A 25,202-nucleotide genomic window follows, 5' to 3' on the forward strand; every position below is an offset into this window, starting at 1 on the left:
TAGCTGCAGGTGCTTTCTCAGGTGTTCTTGTAGGAACTGTTTTATCAGCAGAGATCTTCTCTGTTTGTTTCTTAGACACCCTTTCAATTTTCACTTCCTCAACCCTCATGGAGGTATCCACCCACTGCTTCTTTTCTGGAGTCCTTTCTTCCTCAGTCACCCTCTGAGGAACATTTGAAGGCATCCTCTGAGCTGGGGCCTTCTCTGGCACTTTTTCTTCAGGTACTTTTTCTGGAACCTTTACAGGTATTTTTCCCAGAATCTTCTCAGTTACTGTTTCTGTAACCTCAACAGGTACTTTTTCTGGAACCTTAACTGGTACCTTTTCTGGAATCTTAACGGGTACTTTTTCTGGAACCTTTACAGGTATTTTTTCCAGAATCTTCTCAGTTACTGCTTCTGTAACCTCAACAGGTACTTTTTCTGGAACCTTAACTGGTACCTTTTCTGGAATCTTAACGGGTACTTTTTCTGGAACCTTAACTGGTACCTTTTCTGGAACCTTAACTGGTACCTTTTCTGGAACCTTAATGGGTACCTTTTCTGGATGTTTTTCAGGTACTTTTTGTGGAACCTTTTCTGGAAGTTTTACAAGTACCTTTTCTGGAAGCTTGGTTTTTTCTAGAGGCTTTTTGGGCACTTTTTCAAGTGGTTCCTCTGGAACATTTTCAGGTATTTTTTCTGAAACAGTTACAGGTGCTTTTTCTGGAAGCTTTTCGGATATCTTTTCTGCAACTTTTACTGGTACTTTTTCTTGAACCTTTTCAGGTATCTTTTCTGTAACTTTTACAGGAACTTTTTCTGGAAGCTTTTCAGGTGCCTTTTGTGGAACTTTTTCAGGTACCTTTTCAGCAACCTTTAAAGGTACTTTTTCTGGAAGCTTTTCAGATACCTTTTCTGCAACCTTTGCAGGTACTTTTTCAGGTGTTTTTTCTGGAACCTTTTCTGGTACCTTTTGTACAATCTTTACAGGTACCTTTTCTGGAATTGGTTTGTCTGGAACTGCTTCAAAATCTTTTTGTGGAACCTTTACACGTACCTTTTCTAGATGTATTTCAGATATTTTTTCTGGGATCTTTTCGGTCACTTTTTCTGGAAGCTTTTCACGTATTTTTTCTGGAACTTTTTTGGGTGCTTTTTCTGGAACCTTTTCAGGTTCTTTTTCTGGATGCATTTCAGGTACCTTGTCTGGAAGCATTTTCTGTACTTTTTCGGGAAATTGTTCAGATGCTTTATCTGGAACCATTTCAGGTATTTTTTGTGGAATCTTTTCAGGTATTTTTTCTGCAACCTTAATTGGCACTTTTTCTGGAAGTTTTTCAGGTACCTTTTCTGGAACCTTTTCAGGTACCTTTTCTGGAACCTTTTCAGGTAGTTTTCCTGGTACCTTCTTTGGCATATCCTCAACTTTCCTCTCAGGTGCCGTTACCTTCTCTGGGTCCCTCTCAGGGATCGTTTCCTTCACCTTGGGTTTTTCTAGAGGCCGTCTGTCAGGCACTGTTTCAGGTATTTTATCAGGCAGCTTTCCAGGTTCAGTCACCAACACAACTACCTCATCAATCACCTTCTGGGGTACTTTTACAGGCATCTCTTCAGGTAAAAGTTTAGGTTTGGGCTTCAAATCTTTAAGAGGATTTGACACAAAAAAAACATTCACAGGACATGACTATGAAGAAATTTGTGCTGACGCACAAATAAGGATATATTAAACACAAAGGAAGATGCAATTCCCTTAAATCATCTAAGCAGACATGAAATGCTTATAGTTTTGCCTCAAGCTGGCACAAGATGATAATTGATGGAGAAACCAAAATCAGTAGTAAATACGCTCTGGAGACACCGATTTTAAAACAGAGCTTGTCAATAATTCAGACCTAGACATAAAGGTGAGCAACACAACCCCACTTTCTATTTTTAAAGCAAAACAGACTCAAAGACAAAAATCTAAACAGAATCTACCGAGCCTCAATAGGATCCATTAGAAACACAAAAATACCTTTTTCTTTCTTTGTTGGCTCTTCTTTGGGAAGAACAACAGCCGACTCAGGTTTCTTGACAACCTTTGGAGGTTCAGGTATTTTGTCGTCCACAGTCACTTTAAAGAGTATCACAGTGCGTATTACAAACCATTCAATGTACTGAAGCTGAAGACAGGTGTTAGACAGATGCAAACACTCTATCGAGTGAAAGAAAATCTCAAGGAATACGGACAAACATTACTTGCAGTGCCTTGGTCAAGTCACTTTGCCAGAATAGAACATTCAACAAACACTAGTGAGACAGGTTTCCAGATGAGTGTTAGAGTTTCAGGTTTAGGAATGAGGCTAGTGGTTAGATAAACGCGACGGTTTACTTGAAAGGAACTGACCTCAGAGGACCAGTGAGAACTCCTCAAGCATCACCAGAGTTAAGATTAGGAGGTGAAGTTAGGAAAATTACAAGAAACTCTGGGACAAGAATCACAAAGATCAGTATACCTTTCTTTGGCTGTTCCTTTGGTCCAGGTGTCGGTTCTGGTTTAGACACTTTCACTTCAGTTCCATCTCTTTTCACTTGTGGCTCAGGTTTGTGGACAAGCACAGGTTCTGGTTTGACAACAGCAGGTTCTTCTTTTGTTACAGGAGGTTCAGGCATACGTTCTTCCGACTTTGGTTTCTCTGGTTCTGGTTTTGGGACTGGAGGCTCTGGTTTACGGACTTCTGGCTTTGGTTTCTCAGGTTCTGGTTTTGGGACTGGAGGCTCTGGTTTACGGACTTCTGGCTTTGATTTTTCAGGTTCTGGTTTCGTTACAGGATGCTCTGGTTTACGGACTTCTGGCTTTGGTTTTTCAGGTTCTGGTTTTGGAACTGCATGCTCCAGTTTACGAACTTCTGGTTTGTTTTTTTCTGGTTCTGGTTTTGGGACTGCATGCTCAGGTTTACGGACTTCTGGTTTGGTTTTTTCTGGTTCTGGTTTTGGTACTGGAGGCTCTGGTTTACGGACTTCAGGTTTTGGTTTTTCTGGTTCTGGTTTTGGAACTGGAGGCTCCGGTTTACGGATTTCTGGTTTTGGTTTTTCAGGTTCTGGTTTTGCTACAGGAGGCTCTGGTTTACGGACTTCTAGTTTTGGCTTTTCAGGTTCTGGTTTAGAAACTGGATGCTCCGGTTTACGGACTTCTGGTTTGGTTTTTTCTGGTTCTGGTTTTGGGACTGCATGCTCAGGTTTACGGACTTCTGGTTTGGTTTTCTCTGGTTCTGGTTTTGGGACTGCATGCTCAGGTTTACGGACTTCTGGTTTGGTTTTTTCTGGTTCTGGTTTTGGGACTGGAGGGTCTGGTTTATGGACTTCTGGCTTTGGTTTTTCTGGTTCTGGTTTTGGGATTGGACGTTCTGGCTTGGCAGCAGCAGGTTCTGACTCTTTGACACGAGGCTCAGGTTTACTGATTTCTGTTTTGGTTGGTTTCGCTTTTTGGACTTCAGGTTCCGGCTTGACTTTTGCCAGCTCTGGTTTTGCAGGCTCTTCAGGGACTTATAGGGAATATTAAGATACATTTAGACACCACAGAATTTATGCAGGACATGTAGAAAGTTGAAGATTCGCTTCCATACTCGAAGCTTCACACAGTCAAGATGTTTTAGTGCTCAGGACAGAAACTTGCATACAGTTAGGCTGAACACAACACGCCAGCGAGAAGGAAATACCTTTGGATGGTGGGGTCACTGGTTTCTTTACAAGTACCGGCTTAGGCTCAGGCCCTGGCTCAACTCCAACCCTCTCCTCTGGTTTGGGTTGGACTTCCGCTCTGGGAGCCAGTGCTGGCTTTGGCTCAGGTTGTGGTTTGGGTTTGGGTTCAGGCTTTGGTGCAGGTGCCACTTTGGGCTCAACTGGTACCTGAGTCTTGCGCTCATCTTCAGGTAGGCAACAGAAATATTATCTAAGGTTAGCATGACATCAACATAAGCATCCAAGAGGTACAAAGAGGGGCTCTAAAGAGCGTTCAACAGGGAAACATGCTGGAGAGCTGGAATGTCTTTTACTACAATACAACAGATTCAATTGAGACGTCCATCCAGACGAGACACACATCAAGAGGTGAGAGACTACGAGGCAGTGGACACTAGTAAGCTTCTGCTGTGAGGGATGCCAAACAGGAACAAACCTTTTGTACGTACTCCAGGCTTCTCTTCAAGCAGTGAGGGCTTCTTAACCTCCTCAGGTGCTTTTAAAGTAATTCAAACACATAAGAATGAAATAAACAAAACAGAGAGTCAACATAAGGACAAGACTATTGGAAAGATGCCGTCTCTACCTTTGGGAGCAGGAATGTCCTTCTTCTCTGTGACTGAAACTACAGGAAGCTTTTCCTCCGTTGGCTTTTTGGCCTCTGGTTCTTTATAGTTACATCAAAATTAAGTGAAAATTGAAAACATTATGTGAGGTCACAGACAACAAGACCATACAACCACACTGGACAAAGAGCAGCTGTTTCAACATGGAAGAGTGTACTATCTGAAGCAGGTGCAACATGCCAGGAATAGTGCTACCTTTTGGGGGTGATGGTTTCTTTGCCACTGGCGTTGGCTCCTCTTCAGCCTTTTTCGCAACTTTGGAAACTTAAAAACACTGATTTGTTAATATTGAAAAAGAGGTGCTGTGCATTGAAGGCAAAGAAGCAGAGCACAACTGAAGATAACAAACGCAACAACCAGAGAGAGTACAGTGAACATTAAAGATTCAGTTAGAGGGGAAGGAATTACAAAGCGTTGACAGATGTTAGCAGCAGACAGATGATATGTTTTTCAGAAGACAAGAGCGTTGAGCTGCTGCAGGAAGACATCCAGATCAGTCATACCTCGGGCTGTCATTTCCTCTCTCATTCCAACTTTTCTGGTCTCCACTGCCTCCTCTATTGGAACTCTGGCAACTGAAGGTGAGAAAGCACACAGGGACATGTCCAGAACCATCACTGTCCACATTCCAGTGTCAATAAAACAGATACAACAGCTTCCATTTTGGCAAAGAAAAAGACCACAATGTCTGTGGAAAGTCCTTCTCTGTTACACAGAAACAAGAAAGTGTCCTCAGACCGCAGGTAAAGAAACAACAGGCGCTATCTTTCAGCTAAACCTCAGATTTAAGATAATCGTAAGACAAAGACCACTGTGAGACAGAAACATGACAGAGGGCTATGGCTAAGAACGGCTCAGACATGATGGTCTGAGTCCAGGAACGTCTGTACCTTCGGTGGTGGACACCGTCTCTTCTGTCCAGCTTGCAAACTCCACTGATAAAGAAAAAAGTGACAGAAGACAACATGAGTGAGGAGAGCAGTTTGTGTTCAAAGACCAATTACACTTGTTCACAGTTTAGTAACGACAGTGTCTTAAAAGGACTTGAAAGTAACCAATATGAGTCTGTTAGGGTTCTACAACAGACCAAGTCTTGATCATGATCATCCTCAGTACAAACCGGTTTGAACTGATTTGTACTGTGGACACTGTGATGAGAATCATTGGTAAGGGATGGAGGATGTGTGCAGTAGAACCAGGAAATACCTCTGTGTTCTTCTTCAACCTGATAGAGCTCAGCAGATTCTTTGGAAGACAGAAAACACATTTTATTTTTCCCGAAAAGATCCTGAATGTCATCGACATTTGTGACATCAGTGGAACTCGTGTTCCTGAGCTCAGTCTTACCTTGGATCGCCACTGATGTCGGCACCTCAGGTCTCTGCACCGAGGAGTCTGGGACATCTAGAGAGGAGGTTACACCAAAACAAGCTTTAAGTGAACTGCCACAAAACACATAATTCAGTCCATTATAGAACGAACAGTTGGACATTTTAAAAACTCTTGCTTTCTTGGTGTTCACCAGATCTGTTGTGAGCTAGCATGCTCTACATGCCAACCATTGAATCCATACTGGACCTAACACTAAATTAAATCAGTTATATTTGTAGTCTGTGGCTGTTTGTGCTCGTAGCTTCTCAAGCCTCCATGATTGTGATCAGCAGATGCTACAGGAGCTACAAACTGTCACCAGACATTGGATAATGGTTTCTATCCTGCTGGAACAGCTGCCAGCAGTTTGCAGCTACTGCTTCAGGCATCATAAAAAAGCTACCATCATATCATTTTTTCTTTAAAACTTTGAACAAACATCAAAAAACTAGAATTAACACATCCAAAATTAACACATAGCTTCAAAACACAGGATCGAGTACCTTGGACACTGTTTATGGTGGTACTAAACAACGCAAAAATCAAATGAGACGTATGTAAATTTAGCCTTATAATGCCTAAAGTCGATATATATCTTCTCCTGTGTGACTCAGGTGAAAGGAGAGAGTTGGAGGATTTGATAAAATGTTGTAGTAAAGTTATAGAAAATGAAGCACTCACCCAGTGGCACCATTGCCAATTCGATTTCTGTGGAATGAAAGAGTAAACATGGTGTTAAACACTCAGAGATCGAAATGCTGAGCAGAAGCACAAAAGATGGCGCCTGACTAGGAACTGTACCTTTGCCAGACAAATAAAGCTCAGCTGTGCTCTTAGCCTCTCCTCTGGGCTCCAATCTCACAATCACTGAGTACACGCCTACATGGGATTATCAATGAAGACGTTTAACACTCAAGTCAGAAAAACACTGAGGAAAAAGCTCAAGGGCTGTGCATTTGGCCTTTGGGGCTCTACACACCTTCGTCTTCGATGGTCACGTTTCGAATGACCATGAAATGTCTTCGGCCCTCACTCGTGAAGTTGTACTTAGGGCTCTCTCTCAGTTCCCAGGTGTCTTTGTACCATGAAACAATTGCATTGTCGAAAGACACCTCACACTCAAAGGTGGCTGATTGGAGCTCGTTGACTTCAACATTGTGGATACGCTTGGTGAAATGAATTTGTTCAGCTAGAACAGATAAAGATGTGAATGGTAACGGCATCACAGCTGGAGTGTGACACATCCACACGGTTAGAAATGAGGACATCTGCAGGGGATTAGGTGGAGGGATGGACCCACACTGAGATGGACACCATAGATGAGCTCATTACACACATTCACCATCATGAGGAGAGGCTTGAAGAATGACAGGACAAAGCAAGACAAGTCCCAGAAGAGAGGAAAAAAGAGGGTCAAGAGAGTTTCTATGTTAGTCTCAGACGCTGATGGAGGGACTTCAAGAGGTTAGTGAATGGACAAAACATCCACCATGTCTAGAAGGCTGCAGTAGATACAAACCTTCCACCCAGAGGTCCGCTGAGGACTCCAGGTGCTGGTATCTGCAGGCGTATCTGCCCTGGTCCTCAGGCTTCAGTGGGCTGATGAGAAGCTTCTGAACCTTGTGCTTCACCTCAGATGTGTACCTGCCCTTCATCTCTAACTGCTTGCCGTTCTTAAACCACTGAGCCTCTACGTTAGGGATAGACAACTGACAAGACAGCGTACACGACTGGCCTTCCTTACCCGAAGTGTCCTGCAGATGCCTCTCGACTTCCGCCTCTGAAAGACAAGCAGAGAGGAGCGGGTCAAGAGGGTGAAGACATGCCCAGGTCCAGCCCCTGTGGGCTGTGGACACGAGGCGTGTCTCTGCTGATTAGTTGGTGATAGCGGCTGTAGCAGGAAGATGTTTTTCTGTCTAGGTTCGATTAGAAGTGACCCGCAACATTTCCAATAGAAAATAAAACAAAAGCCACATTTCATGCCATCTTGGACTTTGACTCCAGGTTCTATTATTCTACTCAAGTGTTCCACTATTCTGTGAACCTTGGAAACAGAACCGCAGGACGAGGAGAGTCCAGACAGAGATCTGACGGAAGTCAGGCACAAATAGAGCCTGATCTCCAGAAACACTCCAATTAACTGAACTATTATTTTGTATGAAACAAACTTGAAATAGTGAATTTCAGAAAAGATATTCAAAAAAACCCATTGACCTCAGCATTAAACTTGAACATTTTTAAAACAGGTTACAAGGACAGAAAATAATCAAAAGATGTGTGAAATCCCCTCAAACTGTTGCAAATGTGACATTTTAATGCCAAGAAATAATCTTGCATGAAACACAACCTGTCCTCTGAATAATGCCAATGCTATTGCTAATACTACTGTTTACATCACAGTATTTAATCCATTCCTTGAGCTCCTGATGGACCTTCCTCCTGCTACACTACTGGATCACTGCTGTCCATCAGATGCTCTAATGAGCCCTGTGCTGCTAGCTGCTAACCGCTAGGTTTTAGCATTGGATCACACCTGGTGTAGTACATACTGACCCATGACAGTGAGCTTGGCGCTTGAGATGTGTGGCCCACAGACCACCCTGTAGTTGCCCTGGTCAGACAACTGGCAGTTCTTGATCTTGAGCAGGTGGCGGTCGCCACTGACGCTGATGTCGTACTTGTCATTGGTGTCCAGCTTCTGGGTGCCCTTGTACCAGGACAAGGTGATCTCAGGGTAGTTGATGGTGATCTGGCACTCAAACACTGCCTCCTTGTTGGTGAAGATGGACTGACTGGAGATGTCCATCATTACGGTTACCGGCTGTAACAAAGAGCCAAAGGTGTCTCAAACACTACAGGCGTGTCTTGAAACAGATAAAGGAGAGGCAACGCAATGAATGGTGTAGTCCTGACCTCTGTCCGCTCCATTCTCTTCTGCAGGTCAGCCACCAGTCGGGCCATGTCCTCATCAGACTCTCTGTCTCCACGTTCCAGTTCCTGTCGACAAGGAACAAACTGCTTTAAACAACAAGGAATCACAGCGAGTGTTTAGACGCTGTCCTGAATGTAACAGCACCCCCACTGCATTCTTATGTTGGGGTGTTGGACACAGCAGCTAGCTGTGGGCTTTACCGGTCGTCCACTTTCTTCATCCTTCTCCTTCTTCAGCTGCTCAATGGCCTGCAGCAGGCCTCTGTAGTCGGTGATGCCGTACATCCGGGCATACTTCTCATATTCCTTCGGGTCCACATTCCTCAGCAGCTCAACAATATCAATGTCCTTCTCCTCCTGTGGACTCTTCTGCTTCGATGGCGTCCTGAGAATTAGATAAGGAATGATTGTGAGAATGAAGCAGCAGTGTGTTGTGTGTGTTCCTGCGCGCAGACACACACATTCCACAGATTAACTCACTTCTTCAGTTTGGCTCGCAGGTCTCCCTCCGGCAGCGTCGCCCCCTTCTTCTCCTCCACATGTAAGTCAGAGCAGCTCTCGATCTCCCCAGCCTTGCTGGAGGCCACACACCTGTACTGACCCGAGTCCGACTTGGTCACCTCTCGGATCTCCAGCTTGGCCTCCTGGCCCCTGTGCTCGATGGAGATCCGGCCACCGTGGGTCATCTGCCTCCACTTGCCCTTCATCCACTTCACACTGGGGATGGGGTCACCGCCCACTTTGGCGATGAAGGTGGCGGTGCCCTCTATGTAGCAGCAGGCGAGGAGGTAGAAGAAACAAGACATTATGAAGACATTCCTACAGGAATACACCACAAAGGTGAGGAGGAACCTGCATCTAACAGGTAAAACCATAAAACGGGACTCGTTCTGGGTTTGTGCACAAGTCAGTGTCAAGTGTCTCACTCTCGATGACGTGGGCAGCTTTGGGCTCTTCGATGAAGAAAAGGTTGTCCAGCTTCTTAGTCAGGGAAGCCGCAGGAGCTTCAGCAGGAGCTGGAGTCACTCCAGGTTTCTCTGCAACATCAGGCAACATCACAATGTTGTGCACCTGTCTCAGCTCGGCCATGGTAGTTTTTAGTTCACTAACACTGTTAGTGTTACTAGTAGTTTTCATGTTTACTAACAGTTTTAGTGTTACTAGTAGTTTACAAGTTTACCAACGCTGTTAGTTACTAGTAGTTTACATGTTTACTAACACTGTTAGTGTTACTAGTAGTTTACATGTTTACTAACACTGTTAGTGCTACTAGTAGTTTACATGTTTACTAACACTGTTAGTGCTACTAGTAGTTTACATGTTTACTAACACTGTTAGTGTTACTAGTAGTTTACATGTTTACTAACACTGTTAGTGCTACTAGTAGTTTACATGTTTACTAACACTGTTAGTGTTACTAGTAGTTTACATGTTTACTAACACTGTTAGTGCTACCAGTAGTTTACATGTTTACTAATGTTGTTTGCGTTACTAGCAGTTTACACGTTTGCTAAGATTGTTTGTGTTACTAATAGTTTACATGTTTACTAACGTTTGTGTGACTACAGTATCATGAAATGACACCTGACAGGTTTTTTATATACCGATTTTATATTTTTATATACCGATTTTAATCCTCACAGGTGGCACACTCTAGTTAGTTAGTAATCAAGCATATAAATGTGTGTGTTCAGGCCCTGAATACACACACACACACACACACACACACACACACACACGGGGGGGGGGGGGGCTGTACGCATTCAGGGGAGGTAGAGAGGCAGGCAGCTCCTTCATGATGCGCCCAAATGAGCAACTTGTAGGGGGGACGGCGCCGTGCTAAAGGGCGCCTCGGCAGTGCTCCGGAGGTGAGCTGACACCTCCCGCTGTCAGCTCCCCTACTGGTGTTATTTTAGGCGGGAGCGGGAATCTAACCGTCAATCTTGAAACATTAGACAGCCCGCTCTACCGCGCACTCTACCATTGAGCCACCACCACCCCAAAGGTTAGGGTAAGGGTTAGGGTTGGGGTTCAGGTTAGGGTTAGGGTTAGGGTTAGGATTGGGGTTAGGGTTAGGGTTGGGGTTGGGGTTAGGGTTAAGGTTGGGATTTGGGTTGGAGTTAGGGTTAGGATTAGAGTTGGGGTTGGGGTTAGGGTTAGGGTTGGGGTTTGGATTAAGGTTAGGATTGGGGTCAGGATTAGGGTTAGGGTTGGGGAGCTGTGCTACCTCTGATGGTCACTTTGGCCTTGCTGAACTCGCTGCCAGCCTCATTGCTGGCCTTGCACAGGTAGTCCCCAGCGTCGTGCCTGGAGGCAGGGCTGATATCCAGACAGGCCGTCCCGTCGGAGAAGCTGATCCTGGTGCTTCCGGCTGAAGTCAGGTCCTTCCTGTCCTTCATCCACTGGATCTTCAGAGGAGGAGATCCACACACGTGACACCTGAGACTCAGTTTTTCGCCCTCGTCCACAGTCACTGCTTTCAGAGGGACGTCAAACACTGGTGGCTTCTTGGCCTCTGGAAGGGAGATAAGAGTCTGGATAAACTTCTTGATACGGTTCCCAACTAAAAAAGTCTATTCAGGAATAAAACAACTTAAAACAAAAGTTTACAAAATCAGAATTTGACTTCAGCATTTGATGCAATGACTTTTTAACTATGGCATCTCCTTTATCTGATTCAAGTAAGTATCCTTTGTGTTCCCTTTGCCGAACTGAGGCCCAGATGGGAAATTTCTTCAAACCAAACTGTCTCTAACACTCTGGACTTTGTCATGTAATTGAACAAAAACATTGATACAATTATGAAAAATAGATGCTAAAATTTTCATTTCTATCACAAATGCCTTCGGGCGTGTTGGTGTTTAGTTGGTCTTGTAAAACCTGCTGACGCATAACAACAACTCAAATGTTGTGTTTGTGTCCTCAGAGAACAAGAACATATTGTTGTCATGTCACAATGACATCCAGTGATTCCAAACGGTGGAACCCTGATGACCAACACCCGTCCATCATGTGACAACTACAAACCGATGACATCTGCAGCTCCAGCGCACCTGAAATGGCCACGGTGACGTCGCAGGAGGCCCTTCCAGCCTCGTTGGAGGCCTGACAGGTGTACCTGCCACTGTCCATCACCTGGCTGCTCTTGATGCACAGCACAGCCACATTGCTCTTGAAGCTAATATCGTAGTTTTTGGAGCTGTAGATCTCAGCGTCGTCTTTGTACCAGCTGATTGCCATGGGCTGCGAGCCGGACACGCGGCCCTCGATCTTCACCAGCTTTCCCTCTGTGTCCTCCATGTTCTCCGAGGGCTTCTTGGTGAACACTGGAGGGTTCTTCCGTTCTGGAAACATCAGGAACGTAAGCAAGGAGACATGTGTGGAGATGAACATTGACGAAGGAGCAGCAGGTACCTTTTACGGTGATGTCAGACGAGCAGGAGTCCTTCCCCATGTCGTTAGAGGCGTGGCAGAAGTACCTGCCTGTGTCGGCTTTGTCTGCCTTCACAATTGTCAGGTGGGGCCTGTTCTCCACACAGGTAATCTTGTAATTGCCCCCAGAGCGAATGTCTTTATGGTCTTTAGACCACGTGACCTTTATGGGGGCGGAGCCAGTGACATGACATTCAAGCTCAATGCTGTCACCCACTGTCACCTCCAGTGGTGACAACTTCCTGTCAAAGACGGGTGGGTACCTGGGTTCTGTGGTGTCCATGTGGGGTGAAAGAAGATGAGAATCAATCAATCAATCAATCAATCAATCAGTCCATCCATCCATCCCTCCCGATGTCAGACCTTGTAGGGTGAGTTTCGCCCTGCAGGAGGCGGAGCCTACGCTGTTGGTGGCCACACAGGTGTACTCTCCAGCATGCATCATGTGGGCGTGGCCGATGAGCAGGACGGCTGTGTTGTCATCGTACAACATGCTGACCTCGGCTGAAGGCCTCTGAGGCTCGCCGTCCTTCAGCCACGACACGTCGATAGGTGACGACCCGGCGACGCGACACTCGAACCGCACGGCCTCGCCCTCCGTCTGCTGAAGGCTGGTGATCTTCTTGGGGAAGGATGGCGGCGTTTTGGCGTCTGGACACAGGAACACAGGTGTTACAGGAACCGTGGTAGATGGTAACTAAAGGTAGTTACCCAGAGTTTAGCGGAAAACTGCTAATGACAAGCTAATCCCTGGCAGCACCAGCCTCATATTAAACACAATAGAAGTAGTTAGCTGGAGTTTAGCCGCTTACTGCTAATGACAAACTAATTCCCAACAGCCCCAGTCTAAACACACTGCAGCACCCTGAATGGGTAACAGTCCACCACCAAGTCTCCTTATCTACTTTCCTTCCAGATGACACACCAAGTACTCTCTTACCTGTCTCCCTGATCACATTAGCTGTAGTTGTCCAGTCATCTGGCAGCACCTCCTGACCACCCAGAGCCTGTCTTAACTCCTTCCTAGAAGTCATGCAACACTCTTCCTTTTTCAGCTTCCACCAGCTTCCGCTTCGTCCTCTGCTCTGCCTTTGCCCTCTTGATCTTCCTCACCACCGGAGTCATACTACACACCATCATCGTATGCTGTTTGGCTACACTCTCACCTACCACTACTTTGCAGTCACTGATGTTCTTCAGATTACACCCTCTACAAAAGATGTAGTCTACCTGTGTGCTCCTACCTCCACTCTTATAGGTCATTCAACGTCCCTACTCTCAGTGCTATACTCTTGGTGTTCCTCTTCTCTCTCTTCCTACGAACACACTTTCCTCCTCTCCTTGTTCGACCAACAGTAGTCCAATTTCCTCCGGCACCCTGTAGGTCAACAGCACCGATGGCGGTTGTTGTTAACCCGCGACTCGACCTATCCGGTACGGAAGTCATAGGTTTGATACACATCGGATGCCCTTCCTGACACAACCCTATGTATTTATCCGGGCTTGGGACAGTAATCCCTCATTACTCATGGTTAATGCATTCCAGGACCACCTGTGAAAAACAAAATTCCACTATAGAGCGACAAACTATTTATTTTTATTATTTACAGTAATCTAAAAGTTTATGAACCCTCCCCATACTGATATTAAATCACCTTTACCCAAACTCTGATAGACTGCTTAAAGTGCTTTTGTATGAAAGAAAAGTGCGCCACGTTCTGTGAGTCTCGGAACGCAGCCAATCATGGTGCATCTGCCAGAAGGAATCACGTGAACAATATGGCGTAAGACAACAGGCAATGAGGCTTTTTGTTGCGGTTACGTGTTTTGTCCGCACAACAACGCAGATATCCGGGACGAAAACACTGAACAAAGTGAACTGATGTCTGGTAACATAAGTTCATCAACATACCTAACACGTTGAGCCTGCAGATGGAGGACGCGGAGCCTATGCGGTTCTCAGCTTTGCAGGTGTATTCTCCAATGTCTGCCTTGGTGGCTTTGCTGAGCTTCAGACTAGCGACGCCCTTTGAGAACTCGAGCCTACAGGTGGGGCTGGACCGGACTTTCCCATCAGCCTTGAACCAGGACACCTTGATTTCAGGTGTGCCGGCCACCTGACACTTGAGACAGACGGCGTCTCCTGCCGTCACCTCCATGGGCTCCAGCGATTCCACAAAGTAGGCTGGTTCTGCAAGACACAAGCAAGACATCACCCAGGAGGAGCCTGTAATCTGCTGGCAGAAGGAGACACTACACAGCTGCTCTGTTTTCATACAATACATTCCAGGTATGAGAGTTTGAACGCACAAACTGAGATGTGCTTCCATGTGGAGCTCATGACTCTGTGACAGCGCAGTGTTCTGACGGTCCGTTAGATAAACAGCTGAAGCTAATACTCATCCCACAGACATCCTGCCACTGAGGTAAGCTAGGCTAATGGTAACAAGGGCATTCAAAAGTCATCATCGCGATCGATGACATGACTCCAACAATTAGCTCATTGATTATCATTGAAGAGAAGAGTCGACTCACCGAGGACAGACACCACTGCTTCACACGTGTCCTGTCCGGCTTCGTTGGACACCTGGCAGCGGTAGCGACCGGCTGCCTCCTTGTCGTCGGTGCTCAGACATTCCAGGATGCAGGAGCTCTCTGTCGTCGTAATGTTGTATTTGTACGAAGCAAATATCTGCTGGTCGTCTTTGTACCAGCTGACTGTGATCTTGGGGGTTCCGCTGTAGGAACACTCCAGAGTTAAGGGTTTCCCCTTCTCTACGGACACATCCTTTAGCCTCTTAGAGAAGGCAGCTGGCTCTGAGGGTCAAACACCAAACAGATTAATGGATCCATCACTTCTGACAAGAATCATAATGTGTGACAGTACCCTACCCTACAGCACAACTCACGGACTCTGACCTGACCCACACCAGTGCCTATATCGGGGCTGAGTATTACAGGTCAACAGGTGGCTCTACATGACGAATGATCTAAGACAATATTCTATGTCATTAAACAACAAGAATGTATTGATGGGAGGAACCGGTTCCTCTTCAATCACTGCTGTAATCATCCTGGACCTTCTCTACGGGACGATGCTCTCATTGGTCATTTTACCACCAGTGGGTGGCAGAGAGCCCTGGACTGGTAGGAGCTCTGGACAGAGGCAGCTGCAGCTGGTGGATCCACAGAGAGCCTGTAGTGGTGGGCGAGGTACTGACCTTTGACTGTCAGGTGGACTGGGCAGCTCTCCTTCCCAGCATCATTGATGATCTGACAGGTGTACTCTCCAGCGTGAGACCGGTTCACGTTGAACAGCTCCAACAGAACTTGGTTATCCTTCAGGGAGAACCGGCATCCCTGTGCATGAAGGATCTCCTTTGTTCCTCTGAACCACTTCAGATTCAGGGGGGCGCTGCCTTTCACCATGGCCGAGAAGACCACATCAGAGCCTGGCATGGCGTCCACCGGCTGGGGTGGCACTACAAAAGATGGAGGTTCTGGGCATAGAGACAGAAAGACACGTCAAACATGGCGGAGGCTGAACATCAACATTTGAGAAGCTCATACAGCAGGACGTGTTTCATTTGGTTTTGTTGACTTTTCTCTCAAGTGTCCTTCAGGACCTTCAACCCTGGTCAAAAGGAAACAGAACGTGACTCTGTGGGGTAGTGAATGTGGCCTTGCTGGAGTGAGATCCTGACCTTTGACCACCAGGGAGGCTGTGGTTTCACTGGAACCAGCCTTGTTGACCGCTTTGCATTTGTACAGTCCAGAGTGGGACAGCTTCAGCGTGGGCACTTTGAGTGTGCAGCTGTTGTCGATGAAAGAAATCTCGTAATTGGGGCCGCTCTGGATCTCCTCCCCATCATGGTACCAGGATGTGGTAAAAGGTGGGGAGCCCGACACCTTGCACTCCATCTCTCCAGCTTGTCCGACAACTGTGTTGCAGTCTTTCAACTTCCTGGAGAAGGTCGGGGGTATGATCTTATCTGTTTGGGGTAGAATGTTGGAGTGCATTAGGCTAATGCGGACACGGGCATAGCCTCATTCAGAAGGCTGGGTATGAAGTCACGATGCTCTGAAACTCAAAATGGAGCACTGGCAGCTGAATATCTACAGTGACTATGTGTGTGCAGAACAATTTACATTTTGTGAATCGCATAAATAAGTAAATTATGGATTCATCTTCAGCACCATGTTTGATGTCTCACTGACACTGACAATAACACCCAGCCCAGGTGAAACACACCAACCTAGGACCGTGAGATTAATGCGACTCAGATCCTTCCCGACTTCGTTCATGATCTCAAAGGTATACTCTCCAGAGTCGATCTTCTCAGCAGAGAGCACGTTCAGGCTGGATATCATGCGTGAAAAAGAGATCTTGTACTTCCTCCCGGAGGCCAGTTCGATCCCGTCCTTGAACCACTTGGGCGTGAGCTCTGGGGTTCCACACACTTTGACCTCGAGGGCGGCCATGTCCCCGGCCGTCACGCTAAGAGCGTCGGGTTTGTCCACGATCTTAGCGGGCTCTGGAATGAGTAGAGGAGAACACAATGAATGTGACGACCCTGCAGGGACAGAATGAACAGTGGTCATGCCGAGAAAGAGAGAACTATACGGCTACAAACCTAGAACGGTCACGTTAGCGAAACATTCGGCGCTCCCAGCATCGTTTCGGAGCTGGCAGGTGTATCTGCCCGCTGTGGTGGCGTCAGCCTGAATCACCTTCAGAGCAACACTGTTGTTCTCACAGGTGATTCTTCTGTTGTCACTGTCCCTGAGGATGTGATCCTTATCTTGAACCCAGGACACAGTGATGGGTTCAGAGCCTTTAACAGTGGCCTCAAGGGTCACCTCCTCTCCCAGTACCACTGTCACATTGGACAGTTTCTTCACAAAGGATGGCGGCTCTGAGGAGAGGACAGAACAGCGTAGAAGGGAAAGTCAGGGTGGGGACAGGTGGTCTGAGTTCTGACATGATGGAGGACGTCCACTGACCTCGCAGGTTCACAGATATGCTGCAGGTGTCGCTCCCTACGCTGTTGGACACCTTACACTCATAGCTGCTGGCATCTGAGGGCTCAAGTCCAATCAGGTGCAGCGTAGCTGACTTGCCTTCACTCAACATCTTATACTTCCTGCTCTCCATCAGAGGCTTCCTGTCTTTGAACCAAGCGATCTGGAATGGAGGTGTGCCGCTCATCTCACAGTACAGACTCACATCCTTACCCTTCAGCCCGTCAGCGGGTGGAGGGACCCTGATAAAGTACGGAGGTTCTACGAGAAGGTTAACAGACCGTTAGCAGCTAGACAACGGAAAGAGGCCATCAACAAATCTGAAAGCTGAAACAAGTAACGTGTTCACAAGACGGTGGAGTTATGGTGAGATGGTGGAGCTACAGGTGAGATGGTGGTGTGGTAGAATGATTTTAACCATTGTAAAATGATCTGTCTTACATAATGCATTGTGTAAGATGACTTTTAAGGAACTTGTTTTGCAGGATGGGTCTATAAGGTCAGCATGACTTTCTATTATGAAAGAGGGATATGTGCAATTTCCATAGGCCTAAGGCCACAATAACAGGATGTTGCCCACCCCTCCTCATGGTCATAAGAAGCTATGAGGAAAAAGCATGTTCTTTTGTTCCAGGGTCCCTATGATGTTTGTACTAGAGATCTTTTCACTTTAGAGAAGTATTTTGTGTATTATTTTATACTTTGTGTTGTACTGCCAGTTGTACTGCCTGTGTTGTACTGCCTGTTGCACTGCCTATTGTACTGCCTGTGTTGTACTGCCTGTGTTGTACTGCCTGTGTTGTACTACCTGTTGTACTGCCTGTGTTCTGCTGCCTGTGTTGTCCTGCCTGTGTTGTATTACTTGTGTTGTACTGCCTGTTGTACTGCCTGTTTTACTGCCTGTTGCACTGCCTATTGTACTGCTTGTGTTGTGCCTGTGTTGTGCTGTATGTGTTGTACTGCCTGTGTTGTACTACCTGTTGTACTGCCTGACTTTAAATAATTTTTATGTGTGATGTAATAAGTAGAATAAATTCCTGTGTGTGATATAATACGTAGAAAGAATTCCTGGGTGTGGTGTAATATGTAGAATAAAATCCTGTGTGTGATGTAATATATAGAATAAATTCCTGGGTGTGATATACCAGATGTAGAATACATTAGTGCTTTGAACTAGTTTTTCAGAAGTGTTTGGCTGCAGCCTCTCAGACATGTCAATGTCAAAATGTCATAGCATACAGGAAGTGACTTCAGGACAGTTTGTCATTTCCCATGAGGCCAAAGGTGACATGCTGTTTTCCTGTCCAACATCAATACACCATGCTGACCCTTGACTCTCTGCACGCGTCTAAATCACGTTCCACACGCTCCGTGTTTCAGCTTTCAGCAGTGACCCCTCAGAGGGCCCTCAGAGGAGGCTGACCTTTGACACTCAGTGTGGTGCTGCAGCTGACACTACCAGCATCGTTCTGAGCTTCACACGTATAAACCCCATCATCATCAGCGCTGCTGGACAGCAGCTCCAGGACGGCGAGTGAGTCAGCAAAAGAGGTGCTGAAGTTCCCCCCGTCCCTGATGCTGGTGTCGTGTTTATACCAGGTCACCTTTAACGGCTCCGAGCCACTGACTCGGCACTCCAGTCGGAGCAAGTCGCCCTGCTTCACAAATTTAGCAGCAGGGAGTTTCAGCACAAACTCAGGAGGTTCTGTAAAGTCAGAATACAGAGACGTTAGGTCCTGAAAAACTGTGGGCAGGTTGAAGGTGAGTGAAGCTGTGGAGATGAGCTGCCTATGATGCTTTAGTGGCAGAGGCAGGACGGACACAAAACACTTCACACTCAGAAGCTACAGCAATGAACAAGCTTGATATGAACACGTGAAGGTAGCATGAAGCTGACACCAGCCTGAGTAGCATCAGTGTCTAACCTTTGACCCTCAGGTTGGCGCTGCAGCGTACAGAGCCAGCATCATTGCTGACTTGACAAGAGTAAAGTCCACTGTGGGCAACACCAAGTGAAGAGAGCTCCAGGAAGCAGGCCAGCCCATCCACGTTGGTGAAGCAGGTGGGCCCGGTCAGGAGCTCGGTGTCATCCTTGAACCACCTGACAGTGAAGGGTGGTGTGCCCTGGAAGGAGCTTCTGAAGCGAATGGTGGCATTGGGCAGAGCTGCCTGGGACTCAGGCAGGACCACAAAGCTTGGAGGTTCTGACAGGAGCAAGATGGATGGGTTAAAGGGGGCTCACCTGGGGTTTACCGTCAATGACCAATAATGTCTGAGAACACGGGCCAACCTTTGACCCTTAGGGTTCCGCTGCATTCACAGCTTCCTGCTGCATTGGTCAGCCTGCAGGAGTACGAGCCTGTGTCGGATCGCTCCAGCTGCTCCATCTCCAGGGACACGGCATTGTCCTGCTGGAGCAGTTTGTGTTTCACACCACTAGAGATTTTATGACCGTCTTTCAGCCACTCCACAGAGATGGGCAGGGAACCGGAGATTTTGCAGCAGATCTGAACAAAGGAGCCCAGAATCTCCTGCATGTCTGCCAGAGGTTTGATGAAGCTGGGTGGAATGACTTGTTCTGTGGCCAAAGGAATAATGAGACAGCAGTTAGATGGGGTTCAGCTCTGGGCCCTGGACCACAGGAGCTTGTTTCCACCAACCTAGTACTACCACTGCGACCTTGCAGGTGCAGGAGCTGATGTGGTTTGCCACCTCAAACACATATTGTCCTTCATCCTCTTTCTGAGCAGACTGAATCTTCAGGCTGCTGATGTTGTTCTCAAACAGCAGCTTGTGCTGCCTGATGGACTGCAACTCTCTGCCATCCTTCATCCATTTAACTTTGAGCTCAGGGGAACCTGTAACTTTACAGTCCAAACTGACCGGATCTCCAACCGTAACCTTCATCATCTCAGGTTTGTCTCTGATCTGAGGAGGCTCTACAAGGCAGAATAAAGTCAAAGGTTCACAGACGTTCAACCAAACGAGGGCAGTGGCCATTTACCGCCGGTTCGGCTCCACTTTACCTTGAACCTCCAGGATGGCAAAGCACTTATCCTGGCCAGCCTCGTTGACCACCTGGCAAACGTATTTACCCCTGTGTGTCACCTCACAGGCAGGAATCCTGAGAGTAGCCACGTTGTTCTGAAATGTTCGCTCAAACTTTGAGTCTTCCAAAATCCAGTTCTCATCTTTCTGCCACTGTACAGAGAGTGTTGAAGAACCTTTCACAATGCACTGAAACTCCGCCATTTTACCCAAAACAGTGACTGAGTTTTCAATCCTTTTGGTAAAAGTAGGCGGTTCTATAAAAGAAAACCAAGGACATGTTACAGGAAACGGCCTCTTACCACCTCTGAATATGAAATGTGGAGGTAGAACACTGGACCAACCTTTCAGGCTTAGCGTGGTCTTACAAGCACAGCTTCCCACCTCATTGGTGACAGTACACTGGTATTCACCCACATCTACACTATCACATCTGTGCACAGCCAGACCAACAGTGTCAGTCATTTGTGAGAAGCCATGTTTAGAGCTGGGCTTGACCTCTTTCGCATCTTTATGCCATGTTATCTCAAATGGACCTGTCCCAGCAATCTGACAGTCAAAGCAAATGCTGGAACCTCTCACCACATCGACTGGAGTCAGCTCTCGCACAAATGATGGTGGTTCTGAGGCAAGAGGAAGCAAACTGTTATCATAAAGAAAGTTCTGCTGTTTCCTGAACATTAAGAGCCTCAGACAGACTGTTGCAGTCATGCAACTGATGGTTCCCACTGATTTAAGGACATTTATATTTGTTAATCGAATAAAAAATGATTTTTATAATAAAATTTTTTGTTTACGCTGCTCTGAAGTCAAACGCCATCATGTTATCTTGTAGAACTAACCTTTGACCTTGAGCTCCATGCTGCAGCTCTCACTGCCGGCCTCATTGCGAGCCTCACAGTAGTACAGCCCACTATCCTTAACGTCGGTCCCACACACCTCCAAGGTGGCCACAGAGTTAAGGTAGGCCACCTTGTACCGGTCGCTGAGGCAAATCTCAGAGCCCTCCTTGAACCAGTAGATGTCAATCTCAGGTGTGCCGGTCACCTGACACTCAAACACTTTGTTCTGACCTGGACGGACCACAGATACACGGGCTGGGGTCCGGGTAAACTTAGGTGGTTCTATGGAAAAAGATACAATTATACATGCAACCACTGCTCAGACAAGGGGAAATATTCTGACCTCCAGAAGGTTGATTGAATGTTTCCATCCAAAAGAGACTCCAGTGTCAGTGAAACGCTTTGCTGTGGCGTCAGCAGTCATGATGGTAACGGTTCAGATTGAGCTGATGACAAACCTCAGAATCTACACACAACCTTGGTCTACTGTTCTGAGCTCGTGAGGAGATGCTGGTCCCCAGAGGCTGAATGACATCCCTGGTTATGACATCACATCCTCTTATCTCTTTAAGCTATAAGGGGGAACCTCAGATTGGAACCACAGCTCCTAAACTCCTCCTTGGGGCCCCCTGTTGAAGAACCCGCTGACAGGACTATGGATCTGCACCAGACTGAAAACAACTCTGGGCCATTAAGGAAGCAGTGGAAACGGTTACTGGAGAGAGGAGTGTTTGGATACCTGATTGGTCTGCTGACGCCAGCACCTGTCTTACAACAACACAGAGGTATGAATGGACAGATGGAGAGGTTGGAAGGTGGGTAGATGGATGACTGCTCACTGGATGTGTGACTGACACTATTCTGTCACTAAAGAGGAACATGGTTGGTATGAAAATGTCAGAAAATGAATGATAAGGAGAACCTAATTTAAAGTCCAAACACCCTTGAGATCACCTGGATGGAAACATTCAACAACTAATCACATATAAAGAGTGAGAACCTTTGACAAACAGTGTTGCCTGACAGGAAGTGGAGCCAACATCATTGTGAATTTCACAGACGTATTCTCCAGAGTCTGAGGGTTTGGCAAAGAAGAGCTCCAGTGAGGTGGCGGTGTTGTCTTTGACCACAGAGTAGTCGCCACTGGAAACAATCTCTCTCTTGTTCCTGAACCATTTGGTGGTCAGCGGCGGGGTCCCAGAGACCAGGACGTTAAACTGAACCTTTGAACCAGGCAATACATTCATGGACTCAGGCTTTTCAAGAATACATGGCGGTTCTAAAAGAAAGAAGCAAATGAGTTCTTGTGAAAGTTGAACAAATGCCAAAAATACTAGAGCTGTGCAACTACATTAAAAGAAATGAGTTCAAACCTTTCACGAACAAGATCCCAGAGCACTGGACCATTCCTGCCTTATTTGTAGCGATGCAAGTATAGCTGCCACTATCTTTAGTGTCAAGATCAGAGATTTCCAGAAAAGCAACATTCTCAAAGAAGCTGCATTTGTGTTTGTCATCAGTCTGGATGTCTTTCTCATCTTTATACCATCGGATGGTGATTGGCAGAGAACCAGAAACCAGACACTCCAAATGAGCAAATGATCTCTTAATCCCTTCTGTCTGCTTGAGCTTCCTCGTGAACGCAGGTGGAATTATTTGATCTAACACGGATCAAAAAGGGTGAGAGGCTAACGTGAAATGAACCGAATCACCATTCACCACAACACTAATGTCAAATGCACTCTCACACTTCACTGACCAAGAATGGTGAGCGTGGCCTCACAAGAACTTCTGCCAACATCATTGGAAACCTCAAAGATGTATTCACCGCCATCACTCTTGTCAGTTTTCAGGATCTTCAGCACGGAGCTGGTGTCTGTCTGATGGATCTTATATCTGAGACTGGAGGCCAACTCCTTGCCGGCCTTCAGCCATCTTGCCTTCACTGGTTTGGTGCCAGAGAACCTGGCCTCCAGTGTGGCCGGATCCCCCTGAGTCACACTGATGGACTTGGCCTCCTCTGTCACCTTGGCTGGCTCTGAGACACCAACAAGACTGGTTAGTAAAGACCCTCAAACTGAAACTCAAACTGAAGACGGTTCTAATGCATCCTCGTCAGTTTGTGAGACCACACAAATGATCCCATAAGATGATGAGTTTAATAAAGTTTGTACATTGTTTACATGTTGATAAGAATGCTCTGAATCTTCCCTTGAAACATGTGTTCCAGGGACTGCTTTACTTTAATGTCTGAACCAACCTTTGACTGTCAGTACAGCAGAACAGGTCTGACTCCCAGCCTGGTTCTGGGCCTGGCACAAGTATTTGCCTCCATCAATGATCTGTATGTTGGAGATGCGCAGCAGCGCGGTGCTGTCCTCATACGTTATCAGAATGTGCTCAGCCTCCTTGACTTCATGGTTGTCCTTCATCCATGACACACTCATGGGCTGAGAGCCCTTCAGAACACACTGCAGGGAAACTTCAGTGCCCACCAAAGAACTGACGCTCTGCAGCTTTTGTACAAATGATGGTGGCTCTACAAGAACAAAGTATATGGGCATTACTAGCATCACTGCTAATGATTAGCAGCCTTTAGTCTACAAGCCTGGAGAAGAAGGTTTAATTTGTAAAATTTACTTTGACGATGAGCTGAACCTGATGCATTATGGACATTATGGATAAATGTTCAAAGCATGGAACAACTGAATAAAATGTTGTTTTATCCACACCAGTCTGGTGTGTTTTGTGTTCTACAAAGTAAAGAACAATTTCAACAGACATTGCTGGATTTGACTTCAGTGAAGTCGTCTGAAACCAAAGCTTGAAACATGAAAACATCTGTTGAGCTCCAGGAATCGATACTAGGTATACACTGCTATCCACACATAAGCAGGGAGTATATTTAAAATCGCTTATTACACCTCAACAAACCTTTTAGTGTTACTTGACATTCACAGGATGCCTTCCCCACTTCATTCTCCACAGCACACTGGTACAGACCCACATCTCCCGCCTCCACCGGCAGCACCTGCAGGACTATCAGGTCGTCCTTCACCGTGATCCGGTGTCTCTTGTCATTCCTAACCGGCTTGGAGTTTTTATACAGAGAGACACTGAATGGGGCGGAGCCGGAGACCTGGCCCTCTAACATCAGCTCAGACCCTTTCACCACATCTTTAGACTCCAAGCTACGAACAAACACGGGTGGTTCTAGAAGAAAATGGTGATAAAATCAACAATGAGGCGAAGTCATACTAGCAGGAGTTGGTGAAGTTAAAGATTTCTTGAACCTTAGGACACAACACATCCTCAGTGTTTCCCTATGAAAAGCTTCAATATTCAGGCATCTGTACAGGACACCTATGGCTGTAATAAACCAGACCAACCTTTGACTGTAACTGCACTGCTGCAGCGGTCACTACCAGCCTCACTCCAAGCCACACACGTGTATTCCCCACTATCCTCCACGGAACAGCCCATGATCTCCAGGGATGCCTCCAACTCAGTCACAGCCACTCTATGTTTGGGGCTGGAGCTGATATCCATCCCGTCCTTCAACCACTTAAAACTGATGGTGGGACTTCCTGTCACTTTGCATTCCAGCCGGGCTGAGTCGCGGCAGGTGACCAATTTGGTGGACTCAAGTTTCCTCGTGAACACGGGAGGTTCTGGGAGAAGAGGTTAACATTCACAATGAGACCGAGGATATCACACATGTGTCACCGTGAGCACGAGGTCAAGCAGCTTTCAGGCACCTTTCACAAAGAGCACGGCGGTGCAGTCCACCTTCCCTGCATCGTTGGACACCTGACAGGTGTATTTGGCAGAGTCACCAGGTTTCACTGAGTGCAGCTCCAAAGAACTTGAAGATGCATCCTTCTTTATGAAATATATGCCCCCAGTTAAAATCTCTTTGTCTTCTCTGAACCACTTTACAGCTAGCGGAGCCGTTCCAGTGTAACTTGCTCTGAAGGAAACCGTGTTTCCTGGGGTCACATCCTGTTTATCTGGTTTTTCTGTGAACACTGGGGGCTCTGAGGACCATAAGCAAAGTTTTTTTTTCATGTTAGCATGACAGCATGTACAGCCTGCACACACCAGAGGAAACACAGCCAAGCATTCACAACCTTTCACATAGAGCGTGCCGCTGGTTTCCTTCACGCCTGCTGAATTGGAGGCTCTGCATTTGTAAACTCCAGAATCAGACTTCTCCAAGCCCAGAATT

The 25,202-nt window shown here is 46.6% G+C and overlaps 1 protein-coding gene across 11 annotated transcripts in view; it reads right to left on the bottom strand.

Annotated features, from left to right (window-relative positions):
* LOC137604872 (titin-like) overlaps window positions 1-25,202 on the bottom strand; it is a 199,834-nt gene that overhangs the window by 128,029 nt on the left and 46,603 nt on the right. For 9 of the 11 annotated variants that reach the window (XM_068329062.1, XM_068329063.1, XM_068329064.1 and 6 more), the window contains 28 exons: window positions 16,319-16,597; window positions 15,767-16,054; window positions 15,284-15,562; window positions 14,598-14,879; window positions 13,975-14,253; window positions 12,426-12,713; window positions 12,045-12,332; window positions 11,684-11,974; window positions 10,858-11,145; window positions 9,557-9,667; window positions 9,111-9,396; window positions 8,832-9,015; window positions 8,613-8,696; window positions 8,253-8,520; window positions 7,219-7,479; window positions 6,679-6,888; window positions 6,501-6,578; window positions 6,381-6,407; window positions 5,676-5,732; window positions 5,535-5,573; window positions 5,219-5,263; window positions 4,832-4,903; window positions 4,524-4,592; window positions 4,289-4,369; window positions 4,139-4,198; window positions 3,681-3,887; window positions 2,478-3,506; window positions 1,997-2,095 (listed from right to left, as the gene is read on the bottom strand). In XM_068329062.1, coding sequence (XP_068185163.1) covers window positions 1,997-2,095; window positions 2,478-3,506; window positions 3,681-3,887; window positions 4,139-4,198; window positions 4,289-4,369; window positions 4,524-4,592; window positions 4,832-4,903; window positions 5,219-5,263; window positions 5,535-5,573; window positions 5,676-5,732; window positions 6,381-6,407; window positions 6,501-6,578; window positions 6,679-6,888; window positions 7,219-7,479; window positions 8,253-8,520; window positions 8,613-8,696; window positions 8,832-9,015; window positions 9,111-9,396; window positions 9,557-9,667; window positions 10,858-11,145; window positions 11,684-11,974; window positions 12,045-12,332; window positions 12,426-12,713; window positions 13,975-14,253; window positions 14,598-14,879; window positions 15,284-15,562; window positions 15,767-16,054; window positions 16,319-16,597 — 5,829 coding nt within the window. Of the gene's footprint in view, window positions 1-1,996; window positions 2,096-2,477; window positions 3,507-3,680; window positions 3,888-4,138; window positions 4,199-4,288; window positions 4,370-4,523; window positions 4,593-4,831; window positions 4,904-5,218; window positions 5,264-5,534; window positions 5,574-5,675; window positions 5,733-6,380; window positions 6,408-6,500; window positions 6,579-6,678; window positions 6,889-7,218; window positions 7,480-8,252; window positions 8,521-8,612; window positions 8,697-8,831; window positions 9,016-9,110; window positions 9,397-9,556; window positions 9,668-10,857; window positions 11,146-11,683; window positions 11,975-12,044; window positions 12,333-12,425; window positions 12,714-13,974; window positions 14,254-14,597; window positions 14,880-15,283; window positions 15,563-15,766; window positions 16,055-16,318; window positions 16,598-16,696; window positions 16,979-17,066; window positions 17,346-18,507; window positions 18,790-19,009; window positions 19,289-19,374; window positions 19,663-19,744; window positions 20,024-20,110; window positions 20,359-25,202 lie in introns of those variants that run through there. The other 2 variants (XM_068329071.1, XM_068329066.1) reach the window with 2 other exon arrangements.

Source organism: Antennarius striatus, chromosome 12 (assembly GCF_040054535.1).
Source record: "Antennarius striatus isolate MH-2024 chromosome 12, ASM4005453v1, whole genome shotgun sequence".
Taxonomy (NCBI): Eukaryota; Metazoa; Chordata; class Actinopteri; order Lophiiformes; family Antennariidae; genus Antennarius; species Antennarius striatus.